The 16,828-nt window shown below is 36.0% G+C and overlaps 1 protein-coding gene across 1 annotated transcript; it reads right to left on the bottom strand.

The window, feature by feature from the left end:
- Positions 1–267: 267 nt before the first annotated feature.
- st8sia4 (ST8 alpha-N-acetyl-neuraminide alpha-2,8-sialyltransferase 4) lies at positions 268–13,516 on the bottom strand. Its single transcript, XM_079804762.1, has 5 exons — positions 13,311–13,516; positions 7,507–7,635; positions 6,279–6,536; positions 3,437–3,730; positions 268–1,674 (listed from the first exon to the last, which is right to left on the bottom strand). The coding sequence occupies exons 1-5, from the start codon at positions 13,430–13,432 to the stop codon at positions 1,392–1,394; spliced, it is 1,086 nt and encodes a 361-aa protein (XP_079660888.1). The 5' UTR covers positions 13,433–13,516; the 3' UTR covers positions 268–1,391.
- Between the last annotated feature and the right edge of the window lie 3,312 nt (positions 13,517–16,828).

Raw genomic sequence — 16,828 nt, 5'->3', positions numbered from 1 at the left:
CTTCAGACAGGGTTCTTTTATCCATCCCTTGCTCTTGTCTAAAAACTAAGGGAGATAGAGCTTTTTCCGTTGCTGCCCTCCGTCTATGGAACCAATTGCCTCTGGACATCTGCCTTGCACCTTCCATTATTTTTAAGTCAAAATTGAAAACGTATCTATATTCCCTGGTATTTTAATATTATTACAATTCTGTTTTACTGTTTGTTTTGTCTGATTTCACCCAGTCTGTATTTTATTCTTGTTTTAATTTTTTTCCTCTTTACTCTGTTCAGCACTTTGGATAGTTGTGGTATGTTTAAATGTGGTATATATATATATATATACATTTTACTTACTATACAGTATGTTATATAGGCCAATCTGAAATCAAGTAATCAGAAATGTCAACAATTCAAATCAAGTTGATTTTTGCTTTTGTATAAAATGTATTTCCACATAGAAATTTGGCAAACTGACATTAAAGCTGTCAAAAATACAGCAATACAAACAGTATAAAAACATTTAGAAATGCATCCATTATCTGTTTAAAAATACAAAATACATTACAATATAAATAAAACACACTGAAGTAGAAAAACAGAACTATCCTGAACTATATAGGAATTTCAATCATGCCAACACATTCTGACATACAGTGCATTTGATTAAGAAAGACTGGTTTAACATATATTTTGACAAAATGTAATATGTTCAGTGAATTTTACAAAGTGTTTGTTTTTTTAGGTGTAACCATAAGGTTCATAGACACCAAACCAGAAATGTGTTTCTTTGAAATCAGTATAATTTATAAAAGAGGATAATTTACCATTATCATTACAATTATTAGTAATTTAAAATGGCTTTGATGCTTTGATTATAATCCACATAAAATTCATAAAATTTATATTTTAAACACATGGTTTTGTTTTTTGGACATGACTGGTTGAGAATCTTGGAACATAATTAGATAATAAAATATTGGATGTTGGCTTGATAAAGCCTGACCAGAAAGTCTGAAGTAGGTTTAAAAGCTTGAAGGTTTTGAAGGCCATATAGTCTATCATACAGACAGATTATCTGTATGAATGAAAATATAATTATGTTTAGATATACTAAAGAGTACAGTACAGACAAACAAACAACCAACAATCTTTTAAACAGTATGTTTGGCATCTTCTGTGTAAAACATTTTCAGACGAGATCATAAAATATCAATGCACTAAGCATGACTGTTTTCATCTGTCATTGAAACAAGAGTAGATTATTCAGTATCTAAAAAATTGCACATTTTCTATAGTAAACTAGTCTCAAGTCTCCCAAGATGAACAGGTCACAGTTTTCAGTTGAAGGCACACTCATTGTCTTCTTATCACAGTAAAGGTGCTCATGAGTACAGCGTGTCCGCCCACGTGTTAAGAATATGTGCATTTAGATGTTGTCAGTTTCAGTGCACCCTTGTTGTGCAGTCTTTGCAGCGTTTTGAACTCCAGTGGCATGCGATGGGGACCCGCATTGGACAAATAGCGATATTTTAGTGCATCGTAGTAATGATATTTAACAGGATTTCCGTTGGCGTCTTTTGGAAAAGGCCAGAATCCATACAGGTAGATTTCATCACAGAAGCGTGTAGCCATTGTGTACATCAATAATCCAGTAGTGGGTCGTTTGATTAATATTTTATTTGTAACCCAGAACCTAAGAAATAAAAAATACATTGTTCAGTATTTAGTGTAATAACATTTACATTATAATTATTAGGATGGTGGCTTGAATATTTTTGGTTGAAATGAAAAATATTTAAAATGTGTGATAGACCTACAGTCCATTCATTTTTTTAATCTTTTAACCAAAAATGTGTATATTTTGAAACATGACAGAACATACTGAAAAGGGACATACAGTAACAAGGAAGCGGAAACAGTTAACTTTCATATTTAATGAACTTACTTACTAATGTGCAAAAATTAATAGGGATGCACCATGTATCAGCCACCATATCGGTATCGGCCGATGTATGTTAAAGGGATAGTTCACCCAAAAACGAAAATGTGATGTTTTTCTGCTTACCCCTAAGGCATCCAAGATGTAGGTGTCTTCGTTTCTTCAGTAGAACACAAATGAAGATTTTTAACTCCAACCGTTGCTGTGTGTCACTCATATAATGCTTGTCAATGGGGTCGAATTCTATTAGAGTAAAAAAAACATGGACAGACAACTTCAAATTAAACTCCGCGGCTCGTGACGACACATTGATGTCTTAAGATACGAAACGATCGGTTTCTGAGAGAAACCGAACGGTATTTATGCAATTAATTTCACCTCATATCAGACGAACGCTTTAGCTCTCCAGACTGCCATCACTTCCCGTAGGTGAGGTCATAATTCCGGCTGGGTCATAGATATAAACATAGATTCCTCATTAGTGCCTGCGTGGATCATGGCGTGGATCGCTCGAATGAGGAATCTACGTATACATATCTATGACCCGGCCGGAATTTTGACCTCACCTACGGGAAGTGATGGCAGTCTGCAGAGCTAAAGCGTTCGTCTGATATGAGGTGAAATTATTTGCATAAATACCGTTCGGTTTCTCTCAGAAAACGATGGTTTCGTGTCTAAAGACATCAATGTGTCGTCACGAGCCGCGGGGTCTAATTTGAAGTTGTCTGTCCATGTTTTTTTTACTCTAATAGAATTAGACTCCATTGACAAGCATTATATGAGTGACACACAGCAACGGTTGGAGTTAAAAATCTTCATTTGTGTTCTACTGAAGAAACGAAGACACCTACATCTTGGATGCCTTAGGGGTAAGCAGAAAAACATCACATTTTCGTTTTTTTGGTGAACTATCCCTTTAATTTTTAACGTTATCCTTATTGACCTAATAAGAAAATAAGGCAGATATATTAAAGCAGATAAATAATGGATTATATCTTTAGCTGAGACATTTCAGATGTGCACTGGTCGCCATGATGGTCATGAATTGCTTGGAATATGATTAGAATCACTTTGAAAAAGAAAATACAGTTAAGTTCAACATGTACAGCGCAAATCTGTCATATACAGTTATAATAAAAACACTTCTGTAAAAGAATGTGAATTCTTTCCAAATATATGGGTTATTGGCTTTTAAATATAAAGTATTATCGGTTATTGTATCGGCCAAAATGTTCATTTCGGTGCATCCCTAAAAATTAATTTATTAAATAATATGAAATGTATAAAATAACTTCAACAAAGGAATTAAAACCTTCAAACATTAAGGCTTTTTAAACTTTTGTGTTTGTCAAGACTTTTAAAGTACTTTCCTTTTCTAGTTCCTTTTCTAAAATCACAGTGATATCAATTTTTCTGAATTTCAATTTTACATTTTACTTCATTACATATTCATTTTAATTATAGTTCTGCACTTAAATTCAAATTGAGCATTTGAGTTTGATATGTTTTAACTCACCCTCGTACAGCACGGATGAAATGGAGCGAAGGATAGGCTGTACGCACTTTCAGCTTGTGTTTAAGAATGAGCTCGTTCACAATTTCCACGGGCCTCTCGCCACCCTTCACCATGAAGGCAGGAATCCAGAGCACGCTGTTGTTCAGCTGCTGTAAACGAAGTATGAAGTTCTCCCGCTCCGTTTCATTCTGCAGACCTCTGTACACCCTCTGGATCACAGAGGGGTTCATGGTGGTGAAGTCTGACCGTAAACCCACATCATCTGCAAAATCCTGTAGAGGTGCGAGGTTACATCTGCTCAAGAACCAAAGAAAAGGGTTCTTGTCTTAGCAAAAATAGGTGGAAAATAAGATTATGGAAATTACAGTTTAAGGAATAAATGTACAAATACATTTGCCTTTCTTTAGTTTTTAAACACAGATGTCACTGCTTTTAAATAATGTGGACTAAGGCGAAGGTGCATCAAAAAATTATATTCAACCATGTGAAACTTAGTGAAAGATTCAGCCAAAAATGGAAATGATCTCATAATATACTTATCCTCAAGCCATGCAAGGTGTATATGGCGGTCTACATTCAGCTGAACAGAGTCTGAGTTATATTAAAAAAATATCCTGGCTCTTCCCAGCTTTGTAATGGGAGTGAATGGTACAATAGATTTTGAAGCCCAAAAAGCGCTTCCATCCATCATAAAAGCATTCATTTGGCTCCAGAGGGTTAATAAAGGCCTTCTGAAGTGAAGCGATGCACAATATTTTTGTACTAAAAATATCCATATTTAAAACTTTATAAACTATAATCACTGGCCTCCAGCAATGGCCATACGCGCATTCACGAGAGTCGAGTTTCGGTGGAAGCATGACCTCTGACCCCACATATGCCGTAGGCATAGTGTAAGCTCAGGTGAGAATTGACAAACGTGGAAGCGCAGAGGATAGAGCAAAGCAAAACACTAGAGGATTTCGATATAACAGAACAGGTGCTACGCCATATGTCCTACGTAGGGTCAGAGGTCACCCTTCCGCCGGAACTCGTGGACAAGCGAGTGCGATGAGATTTGAAGGAAAGATTATCTGTGAATAATTAATTCTAATTCAAGTTTGTTCCTCACACAAAGCTATAGTTTAGCTATGAGTTATACACAAGTTGTACATACTACTTTTTTGCAGGGCTCCGAACCGGTTCAAAGAACTAAAAACAAACAAAATTTTAACAGGAAAATAAACGAAAACTAAATCCAATTGAATCGCTCTGAACAGAAACGCTTATTTGAAATTACCATTTACTGATTAATAACTGTCACACGCATTCAGTTTCGTTTGTTCATAGATCAATTTTCATGAACTTTTAGTTTTTTTTCATCAGACACATGTGTTCCTTTGTCTTAGTTTCCCACCACTCATCGGTTTCCATGGACACTAACTCATCATCACAGCTGATTATCATTGAGTTCATCATGTATTTAAGTTCCTCCCCATGCACTCTCTTAGTGGTTGGTCGGTCGGTGTTTGGTGTTGTGTGTGTTTACACTTGTTTCACGGACGCACTGTTACATCTTCTGTCTGCTCCTGTGTTCATTGTATTATTAAAATCACTTCGTATTGGATCCTGTGTAGCCTACCATCGTCTTCATCTTCATGTCAATAATGGTATTTTAGCATTCGGTTTAATATTTTAATTTGGCATTTAAACAATCATGAATTCAAATAGTATGGCCTATGCAAATGTGACGTTGACACACCCGCACTCAGCTGTCAAGTCATCATAGGTAAGAATTCGCTTATTGATCTCAGTAGTTTTATAAAAGTGAAAAGCAGGTTATATCCAGTGTGGTGTGTTTTGAAACCAGGGAAAATTGCAGAAAAAAATATTTTTTTAATAATTGAACATATTGTCAAAGTTAGTATTGTGGCACTTGCGTGTGTCATTGTATCGTTAACATTTTCACAAAATCAATGGAGTTACGAGGTTTTTCACCAGCGAATGTCGGAGATTTGTGTTTTGTCCGTCATTAAACTGGTCGCATCTGAGGCAGTAAGTGCATCACATTAGGTTATCAACTTACAGGTTACAAAGTTTATTGCTATTATTTAAAAATCAACAACAACAAAATAATAATAATAATAATAATAATAATAATAATAATAATTGATTTGCTATTATGGTAATTGTTTAACTTTAAACTTAAATATTATTTGAAATAAAACATACTGGAATTAAATAAAATATAAATTTTTTTACTTATTTTATTTCAGTTTAGCCCTGCTTTTATGGTATTTTTTGTTGTTGTTGCTGTTAACTAAAAATAATAATAATAAGCATTTTCATTAATTGAAATAAAACTAACAGGAATTAAATAAAATATACAAATGTAAACTTATTTCAGTTGGCCAAGGCAACATTTCTCATATTCATTTATAATATAATATAATATAATATAATATAATACAATATATCATATTTATTATATTATATAATCTAATAAAAATGACACAAGCACAACAAAATTACTAAACCTTTGTTGATAACAAAAAATATATAAAAAATGTAATCATTAAAAAATCTAAATATTAACAACTCTACAATAGTATATTAAAATAAGTGGGTGAGGATTTTCATTTTGGGGTCCTACTGAATTGTACAAGGCATGTCAAGTTTCTAAATTACGTTGAACTTTTGTCCCTGGTTCAGGTTTCCAAAAATGGGATCAGATGGTATTCAAGTTACTAGGGTGAAAAAACTGATACAGTGAGAGATAAATGACCATTTATACCTTGATAGACTCTGCTTTGCCATAAGACGGTAATGATTAGATTACTGCAAAAAAAAGGAAATACATTACCGTATAATAAAATTATGGCTGTCTATTTCCTTTCCACATCCGCTCTTTAGGAGAATGCCCGAGTTTCCCACCACAGCACATGTTTTGAACGTCTTGTTCTTTAGAGGAGAGACTTCAGGGAGTAAACTGTATAGAGTACGAGAAACATTGAACGTCCTGCGTCTGTCCAGAATGTAGTGGATGGTATCGCCTGGTTTAAAACTGCTCTTGATAATGGACACATCTCTCTCCACATCCAAGAAGCGAAGTATGTCCTTCCTTTCCACATGTTGAAATAAATAAAAGAGGAATAGATTACAGGCTAATACTGGTTTATCCCAAGGTTTTTTTTTCTCCATTTCTTTCACCTGATGGAGTTTGGGTTCCTTGCTACTGCCGCCTTTGTCTTGCTTAGTTAGAACTTGGGGACACTTAATATTCAGCAATATTATTGATTTGACTCCACTGACACTATTGGATGAGAACTGAACTGAGCTGGAAGATTACATCACTGTTTTCTGCAGAGCTGCTTTATAAATTAATTTAATTAACTTATTTCATTTTTTTTTTTTTTTAATCATTGATCAATATTTTCCTGTTTATCACTGTAAAGCTTTAAAACAATCTGTATTGTATAAAGCACTATATAAATAGAGATGACTTGACTTGACCTTTAAAAAAAATCAGGTCTCCAATTGAACATTTTCTAGTGAACGATCACATTTACATTTTTCAGTTGGCCAAATTGAATTTCATGAATTGAATTGAATTAAATTGCATCAATTCACAGAAATTCAATTTGGCCAACTGAAAAATTTAGATGTGATCGGTCACTAGAAAATGTTCAATTGGAGACCCGAATTTTTTTTACAGTGCATAAGCAATATAAAAAAAATAACTGAAAGAATATTATAAAACAAATATTTTTCTCAGAATTACAGATAAAGGTCCAAATTTTGTCCAGTCAGATCTTCTACTCCCTGCACAATATCATTGCTCCTAAACTTATGCCATAAAGCCTTGTGCAAATCCGGGATAAACCTCAAGAAACATTTGTTTTGATATAATGAAACAAACTTTATTTAGTTAAAAAAAAAAAATCCTATGTTGATCAAAAAGGTATAGACACTGACAAAACTTCTGAACACTGGAAGGGACTCCTCCCTCTCAACTTTGTCTATGAGTATCACATGAAGAACATTTTTAGATTACCTAACAACATTTTTTTAATATAGTGCAGGTTACTCACCTTATCATGGTCACAAGGGTGGCATTAACCTTCCATTGAACTCTCTGGTCACTCGGATCACTTAAACCACTGCCGAAAAGTGTCTCGGAGCCGTTGACCATCAGTCTCGTAATTCTTGCCCTAGAGTTCCTGTTTAAATGGAAGTAGAGTGTGGTATAGTAACTACAGCATATGCACCAGTACTGATACTTGTATTGGGTTCAACACTGTGCTCATGTAGTCAAACTCATTAATATACTCTGATAGCAAAAACAAAGAACTATGCAGTGTACTAGTGTACCAATCACAGAGTATCCAAAAAAAACTAAACAAAAGATAAGCACAACCAGTTTAAGCTGTCATTGCCATTGGACTCATCAAATGACTTTGTGAAACAAAGATTTTCTTCCATTTTTGTCCAAAGACTCTTATTTTAATATAATTATTTTGATATAATTAACTCTTGCGCAGAGTCCGATATTGAATACTTTCCTACTATATAGTATGCAAACATCAGTAAGCCAAAAGAGCATTATGTCCGAATACATAGTATTAGAAAAACTGTGGTGAAAAGTACCCGGATGACCTACTACTTCCGCCAAGATTGAGAAGTGCACATTCAAAGGACATTTTACTCTCCCACGGGAAAGGATTTATGAATGGCAGTGAAGCGACACGCTGGTAGTGACGCTGGTAGGTCACGTGACAGTAACAACATGGCGGATGTAGTATGTCCAAATTCAGTCATACATTTAATTTCTGTCATGATGACAATGTTGATTTGTTTGGTCTTGGCGGAATAGATCTGCTACTCTGCTGCTGTTATTGCTACTGCTGTTAGTTGTTGCTGCTGCTGCTGTTTGCAATTGATGCTGCTGCTGTTATTGTTGTTGCTGCTGATGTTATTGCTGCTGCTGCTTGTTATTGTTGCTGCTGTTTGTTATTGTTGCTGCTGCAGTTATTTCTGCTGCTATTTGTTCTTGCTGCTGCTGCAGTTATTGCTGCTGTTTGTTATCGCTGCTGCTGTAATTTCTGCTGCTGTGTGTTATTGTTGCTGCTGCAGTTATTGTGCTGCTGCTGTTATTGCTGCTGCTACAGTTATTGCTGCTGCTGTTATTGTTTTTACTGTTTGTTATTGCTGTTGCTGCTATTTGTTATTGTTGCTGCTGTTTGTTATGGCTGCTGTTATTGTTGTTGCTGCTACTGTTATTGCTGCTGCTGCTTGTTATTACTGCTGCTGTGGTTATTGTTACTGCTGTTTGTTATTGTTGCTGCTGCAGTTATTGCTGCTGTTATTTGTTATTTCTACTGCTGCTGCTGTTTGTTATTGTTGCTGTTTGTTATTGCTGGTGCTGTTTGTTATTGTTGCTGCTGCAGTTATTGCTGCTGCTAATGTTGTTGCTACAGCCAGTTATTGATACTGCTGCAGTTATTGATGTTACTGTTTGTTATTGCTGCTGCTGCAGTTATTGATGCTGCTGTTTGTTATTGTTGCTGCTGCAGTTTTTGCTGCTGCTATTTGTTATTGTTACTGCTGTTTGTTATTGTTACTGTTTGTTATTGCCGCTGCAGTCATTGCTGCTGCTGCTGCTGCTACTGCCGGTTATTGCTACTGCTGCAGTTATTGCTGCTGCTGTTATTGTTGTTACTGTTTGTTATTGCTGCTGCTGCGGTTATTGCTGCTGCTGTTTGTTATTGTTGCTGCTGCAGTTATTGCTGTTGCTGTTATTGCTGCTGCTGTCGGTCATTGCTACTGCTGCAGTTATTGCTGCTGCTGTTATTGTTGTTGGTATTGCTGCTGCTGTTATTGCTGCTGTTGATTATTGCTGCTGCTACTGTTGTTGGTCATAGCTGCTGTTATTGCTGCTACTGCAGAGCAAGTACAGGACCATTTGTATAGGCAATGCTGCAGTCCTTTGATTGGGAGACACTGTGACCATTTGCATTGGCAGTGCTGTTAAAGGGATAGTTCACCCAAAATGAAAATTCTGCCATCATTTACTCACCCTCAAGTTGTTCCAAACCTGTATGAGTTTCTTTGTTCTGCTGAACACAAAAGAATATATTTTGAAGACTGTTTGTAACAAAGTAGATAGAGCAACCATTGACTACCATAGTATTTTTTCCCTACTATGTAGTCAATGGTTACTCTATCTGCTTGGTTACAAACATTCTTCAAAATAATTTATTTTGTGTTCAGCAGAACAAAGAAACTCATACAGGTTTGGAACAACTTGAGGGTGAGTAAATGATGACAGAATTTTCATTTTTGGGTGAACTATCCCTTTAAATCCATCTGAATTATGGGTCCTGTATTTTGTCACAGCGGGTGGCTTTAAAGAAGGTTCAAATGGTATTATATATTAAGTTGCCCTAATACCTGTGAACTTACAGATGTGGTTACATACCTAGTATACAGTGTAAGTACACATTGGTACATAGTATGTACAGCTCTAATATGAGTCTACACACATGTAACAACCCACTGAATGTTATGTGCAAGTACAAATGTGTAACAGGAATTCCCTTCAGTAAGTATTACAAGTGTAACAGGAAGTATATACGTTTTTCCACTTATAAGCACAGTCTTCAATACTGCAGTTACCATTTTGGAATACACTGAAACTTTATGGAAATAAAAATAGTTTTCCAACGGTCTACATAAGACAAATTGATTTGATAGAACACTGCGTTGCCAAAACTTCAACAACATTGTGCATTTGTATAAGGATAGCCTTTGCACAAGACTCTTCAGTACTGCATTGCTCAGCCAATTGAAATGTAATTAATTGTGTTTGTACTAATTCATCTATGGCCACATACTTTTTCGATGAGGAAACTGAAAATAAAAACAGGTCTTAGAGTTTGCAGGAAGTCAAGACAGTTTGTGGCCATAGATGAGTCTAAGATCGCTCACAAGAGAAAGGTACATGCACATCTGACCTGAGAAATACAAAAAGAAAAGTAGTTTTTTTTTTTACCATGTTCACTAATACTTCTACATCAAAATACCAGAGTTACCATACAAGTACACTGGTATCACAATTTAAACTTTAGTTCTAATTCAACATTAGTCCTGCCAGTCATAAATACATTTTATAGGAATCCTCAAGATTTCCATTAAGTTTCAGTCTATTCCAAACTGGTAACTGCAGTATTGATGACTGCGTGTGGAAGTGTGAATACACGTGTACTTACTGAAGTGAAAAAAGTGTTGACCACTGTGTTTACATACTAGGTACACATCTAGTTACCATGTAAGTTCACAGGTATCAGGGCCACATAATATAAAGTTCAACTAAACAAAAAAGAGAAAGGTTGCCATGACTACTGGCTGAACTTGCTGAAAATAAGTATTTCAGTTAATGTTTATTTTATTTCAAGTAGCTAGTGAAAATGTTTTTATGGTTTTAGTGTCAGTTTTAGTTAACAATAATAACCCTGCACATCTGTTTTGTCTCATTGTCCAGTATATTTTAAGCCCTCTGTGTCAGCTGTCTTATTTTGCTTTGTCTATGTTTTTGTAAGATACTGTGCTAAATTATATTCCTGTGTTCCTAAGTTTCGTTTTAGTTAGTAAATTCAGCTTGCTTTAGATCCACGCCTCTTATTCTGTCATCCACCATGCCGTTACATTGTTACACTGCAAAAAGTGATTTTTGTCTCGTTTTTCAGTAGAAATGTCAAAACATTTTGAATCAAGATACATTTACTTGAAAAGTAATGAGGTAACAAAATAAACTTAAAATAAACTTAACATTTTATTTTTGTGCACATGATTTTAGACAGAAACAACATATTCTTCTGGAATTCGTCATCATTTTGTGAGGGACTGTAAACATGATGTTGGTTGTGTGTACAAATTTGCAATTTGCAAATGAGCAAACTGTCTCTGCACATATGCCAAAAGATTTGTATCTTATGAAATCAAATCGAAACCCAACATTAGACTCAACTTCAGATGCAGTTGACATTTACTGTGGGTTTTTTTCCACTTCTGTTTTAAATCATGTGCAACAACTGCATGAGACAAAAGGAAACCACATCTGACTAACAAAAGCTGTCTGCTGTCCTCTCACTTACCTGACAACTGTCTCATGTACACACACACACACACACACACACACATACACACACACATACACACACAAACACGCACACACGTCAGAGCCAAATCACAAACAAGTAGCCTCTATTTCAAAATGTGTTGTATCATAAGTTCTTATCATAAGTTTGGCACTGAACTAAAATCCATTAACTCATGATCTGTTGTGAAAAACTAAAATTGCCCCAATGCAGTGTGCGTAAAGCGATGCAAATCAGCAAGTATGAACTTGACTACATTTTTTCAGTTCCTGGAACAAAACAAGGGCAAGCTCTTCAGTGAATAATCTAAATTGACCTTGCTTTTTCAACTTTCCATCCAGCTCAAATTAATGCATTACATCATTTCAAAAGTCCCCAAAAACGTGTAACTCCTTTTGACACACTTATGTTTGGGCATTATAATACTTAATCTACTTTAGCAAGGATTTGAATAGGTAGGCTACATTTGTCAATGACAGGAATATAAAAAAATAAGAATAAAGTTAAAAATATCTTGTAGCTGTAGGCCCTGAAAAAGTACACTTTAGCATACTTCTAAAAAGAGTACTTTTAGCTGAAACAATACTTTAAATCCAGGGTGTCCAATCCTGCTCCTGAAGGGCCATCTTCAAGCAGTTTAGATTTAACCCCAAATAAACACACCTGAACCAGTTAATGAAGGTCTTCAGAATCACTAGAAGCTTCCAGGCAGGTGTACTGGAGCTAAACTGCACAGGAAATTGACAAAGCAGAATTGGACACCCCTGCTTTGAATGAAGCACAAACTAAATGTAACGTTTGATATTTTCAGACACGTAACTGCAAGTTGCTTACACATTAATGAAACTGCATTATATTAAATTTACATTAAAAACAATTAGTTGAACTTAAGAGGCTTTTTGACCTACTAAGTAGGCCTATATTACATATCTCTATATGTAATTTCATAATTACTTCTATTGTATTTAAAATAAGCTTAAAGTTTACTGCCGGATGTAACGACAAACATTTATTTATAACTAAATATACTTTAATGTCATTTCTTTTGAAACTTTTATGTAATGTTATTAAAACATAACGATTTAAATGTACTTTAAGTAATATGCCTTCTTTTAATGTTCCATTATTGCAAGTGTAGGCTACTTTTTAAAAGTGTACTTAAGAAACAAAGTCAAGTGTACCATTAAATTACGGTAACATTTTACAATAAGGTTCATTAGTTAACTGTAGTTCACTACATTAGTTAACATTAACTAATAATAAACTGCACTTTTAAAGCATTTATTTATCTTTGTTAATGTTAATTTCAACATTTTTTAATGCATTATTAAAGTCTTGTTAACATTAATGCACTGTGAACTAACACCATGAACGGCCGTATTTTTATTAACTAACTAACAGCTTTTTTTAAATATACTTTTCAGATTTGAAGAACACTACAAGTGCACATTCAATACAATTAAGTGCACTTCTTTTTCACAACGGGGAAGAATAAAATTACCATTTCAACTCGAAAAACAAAGGACAGCGTGAATCGATCAATTGAGGCGAAACAACATTAGGGCACATGAACCGCAGTTTACTATAGGAGGTTTACGATACAAATGAATGAATAGATAAACATAAATGAATGCCTAAGGAAATAGGCTACACGTATAGACTTCACACTTCGATACTCATTAGATAAGCAGTAACCCCAGAAGAGCCATTTTAAGCAGTAACAGCAGAAGAGTCCTTACCCTGTCAATCCAGTTTTCTGATGCACTTCATTTCTGCCAATATCTGTCGTTTTGTAGAATATCAGAAGAATGCTTATGGTGCATATAGTCCACCGTTTCCGTGTAAACCGCATTTCGCACATTAATATTTTTGGAGATGAGAACGTGCCCTGCTGTAGCGCACACTCCCCATCTCAACAGAACAACAGCGCCTACACGTCTCTCTCTCTCTCTCTCTCTCTCTCTCTCTCTCTCTCTCTCTCTCTCTCTCTCTCTCTCTCTCTCTCTCTCTCTCTCTCTCTCTCTCTCTCTCTGTGTGTGAGTGACGCGCACAGGAGCATTCACAAGCAAATAACTTATGTCTCCTTTATGCTTTGCTATTTTCCTTGCTGAATTTACCTCTTTTATTTCATCCCCTAGACTTATAAAAAAAGGGGCAACATTTTTTATGCATTATGATGACTTATTCAAAGATATTATATAGCTTACCTTATTATTATTTATTTTTTTACTATGTATACAATTTCATATTTTGATGTATGCAAATCCATGATATTTTTGTTTTATATTTCTATCGTTATGCTTGTTCATTGTAAGAGATATAGCCTAACCATATTGAATTGACCTGATCTCGTATGTAAATACGATACATATGTTAAACATAAAAATATAATAATCATTCAATTAAATCAAGCATGATGATGTTATAAATTATTTTTTATATATATGCTGTATATTTATTCTTTTTAAAAGAATAAACGCTTCACCGATCAGGCATAACATTATGACCATAATGGTGAAGAGTAACACTGATTATCTCTTCATCACGGCACCTAGTAGGGGATATTAGGCAGTGTGTGTTAGAAGCAGGAAAAATGGGCGAGCATAAGGATTTGAGGATTTGATTCTCATCTCCGCCTCCGGCCTCTGATCCATTCGCTCCACCTCGACTGGTCAACCTGTCGGTGTCGCCTTGGCTCCTCCCACCCTTGGCTCTACCAGGCTCCCCCGTCCCTCTGGTTGCACCTCGGTCAGCTGCCCCCCTGTCTGCGTTGTGGACTTACGAGTCATCCGCTGCGCTATACGTCTCTCCACTCCTTCGGTTCCAGCGGGCTCCGCCCTCCTTCCGTATGCACCTTAGTTCTTGAGCATACTGACTGCATACTGACTGCTCTGTGCAAGGTCGCACCTTCCGGGATGGGGTGTAAGGTCACGGTTCTGTTCAGTTAGTTTCATTTTCATGGACTTTTAGTTTGTTTTTCTCAATCACATTTTCTTCTTTGTCTTATGCCACGTTCCAGGCAACCCGTAACCCGTGTTTTTCCAACCTTCTACCAGTGAAAATGCACTGGAACGACAGTCAAACCTGTGACTTCCCACCCGTGAACTCGTACTAGATAGATGTACTCCCAGTTACGAGCTCTGATGTCGCCTAGCCCGTGAAACGACAATGGCAGCCCCTATGGATGCAGTGTTTATGAAAATAAAAGGTATAACAGCTTCGCTTGCCGTATGCGCCATTTTTTCTCCTCCGTTTCCTTCAAATAAGCCAGGAGTAAGCACCTTTGGCAAAATAAATGATTGTAAATGAGCATAAGCCCCGTACGGTCCGCCATGCTTTGTTTACATCTAGCTAGCTACCGCTATTCCTCGCACTGCTCAGGCAGTTTGGCGTGACTTTGCCTGGAACACTACAAAGTCCTGAGTCGTGGTTTGAAGTTGTAACTTGCAGGCTCAAAAACCGGCCTGAAACGCAGCATAAGCCCTGTACGGTTCGCCATTCTTTGTTTACATCTAGCTACCAGGCAGTTTGCCGTGACTTTGCCTGGAACGCTTCAAAGTCATGAGTCGTGTGCTGCGTTCCAGGCAGGTTTTTGAACCCGTAAGTTACGACTTCAAACCACGACTCACGACTTTGTAGCGTTCCAGGCAAAGTCACGCCAAACTGCCTGAACGGTAGCTATGTAAACAAAGACTAGCGAACCGTACGTGGCTTATGCTCAGTTACCATCATTTCTATCGCCAAAAGGGCTTACTCCTTGCTTATTTGAGGGAAACGGAGGGAAAAAAAAACGGCACATAAGGCAAGAGAAGCTGTTATACCTTTTATTTTACGTTATTTGTATATTTGGAAATGTATTTGGTATTCATTTATTCTTGCACTCAATGGCCTGAAAACTAGCTAACACTAGAAAAGCTGCTGATAATGCATAACATTTGCGGATTAATAACATTTTTGTTTTTTAATGTACGACTTTCATAAACACTGCGTCCATAGGGGCTGCCATTGTTGCTTCGCGGGCTATGTGACGTCAGAGATCGTAACTGGGAGTGCATCGATCTAGTACGAGTTCACGGGTGGGAAGTCACGGGTTTGACTGCCGTTCCAGTGCACTTTCACAGGTAGAAGGTTGGAAAAACACGGGTTACGGGTTGCCTGGAACACAGCATCAGTTCCTCCTTGTTCACTCCTCAGTTGTCGTTGTTGTTTGTATTAAGTGCACACTGTTGCTTTGTTGGATATTCTGAGTTAGTTCTTTTATTAAATACCTTTGGATTAGAACTTTTTGACTCATCTTCGTCTTTGGATCTTCAGGTTTGTAACAGCAGTCTTGTAGTTTTTTGCTTCAAAACAAAGTTAGTAATGTTTTGATTCACTTAGTCTCTGGTTGGCTTTAAACTCTTTAACAAAGTTTTTTTTTTTTTTAAATCCCTATGGAAGAAATTAATGAAAATCCAAAACCAACAAAAATTGGGTGGGCACTGTTGCCCTCTATTGATTGGATGATTGGGGTTTGCAATTGGTGAATTTTATCTGAGTGACAGGTTGTCCCGCCCTCACACCAGTAAACACGTCAGAAAAGAGAAGAAATGCAAAAGTGAGGGGGAAGTTGTTTTGATTAAAGATTATGAGGGCAGATTAATTAAAATAATAATAATAATGTGAATGGATAAATCATTTACAATAAATACTGCAATATTCCATAAACAAGAATTGTCCTTTTTTATTTCCTTTTGACTTTGAAATGGGGGGATTAAATAACAGGTACGTTGGCTTGTTCATTGTATTTGTTTTCCTATATAAGCAACAGAATTTAAATTACATCCAATGTATTTGCAACCAAGCACTCGTGAGTGAATCACAAGATTGATTGACAGCACATTATTTCACTTTTCTCTGACTGCAGCCTCCTAGTGACGTCTATTTTCTTTTCTCAAATGAGGCTTCTGATTCATCCCAATGAATCGAGTCCACCAAAAAGATTAATTTAGATTTGTTCACTGATCTTACATATTCAGGCCTGTAGGTGGCGACAAAAGAGCGTGTCATAAGACTTTACTAAAATCTTTTTATAATTTTTTTTGTATAAATGTATTTACATTTAAACGTGTCTGTTTGTCAATTCAAAGTTTTTTTCTATTTTAAGTTTGAATTATTAAATGTATAACTTATCCGTTCGTTCAGAAGACTTTTGGAAGCAGGCATCTATGCTGGTTTTTGATACATTCAATAATCAAAATATATAAGGCTATGATCC

Source organism: Gobio gobio (assembly GCF_949357685.1).
Source record: "Gobio gobio genome assembly, chromosome: 22".
Lineage (NCBI taxonomy): Eukaryota > Metazoa > Chordata > Actinopteri > Cypriniformes > Gobionidae > Gobio > Gobio gobio.
Note: the sequence above shows the minus strand (reverse complement) of the source record. Positions and strands in the feature narration are given on the sequence as shown.

Coding starts and splice junctions, on each gene's coding strand:
- st8sia4 (XM_079804762.1), bottom strand. CDS start 13,432: ATGTGCGAAATGCGGTTTACACGGAAACGGTGGACTATATGCACCATA. Junction 7,636..13,310: donor CAGAAAACTGGATTGACAGG/GTAAGGACTCTT, acceptor CCATTTAAACAG/GAACTCTAGGGCAAGAATTA. Junction 3,731..6,278: donor AGCCATAATTTTATTATACG/GTAATGTATTTC, acceptor GTTCTTGAGCAG/ATGTAACCTCGCACCTCTAC.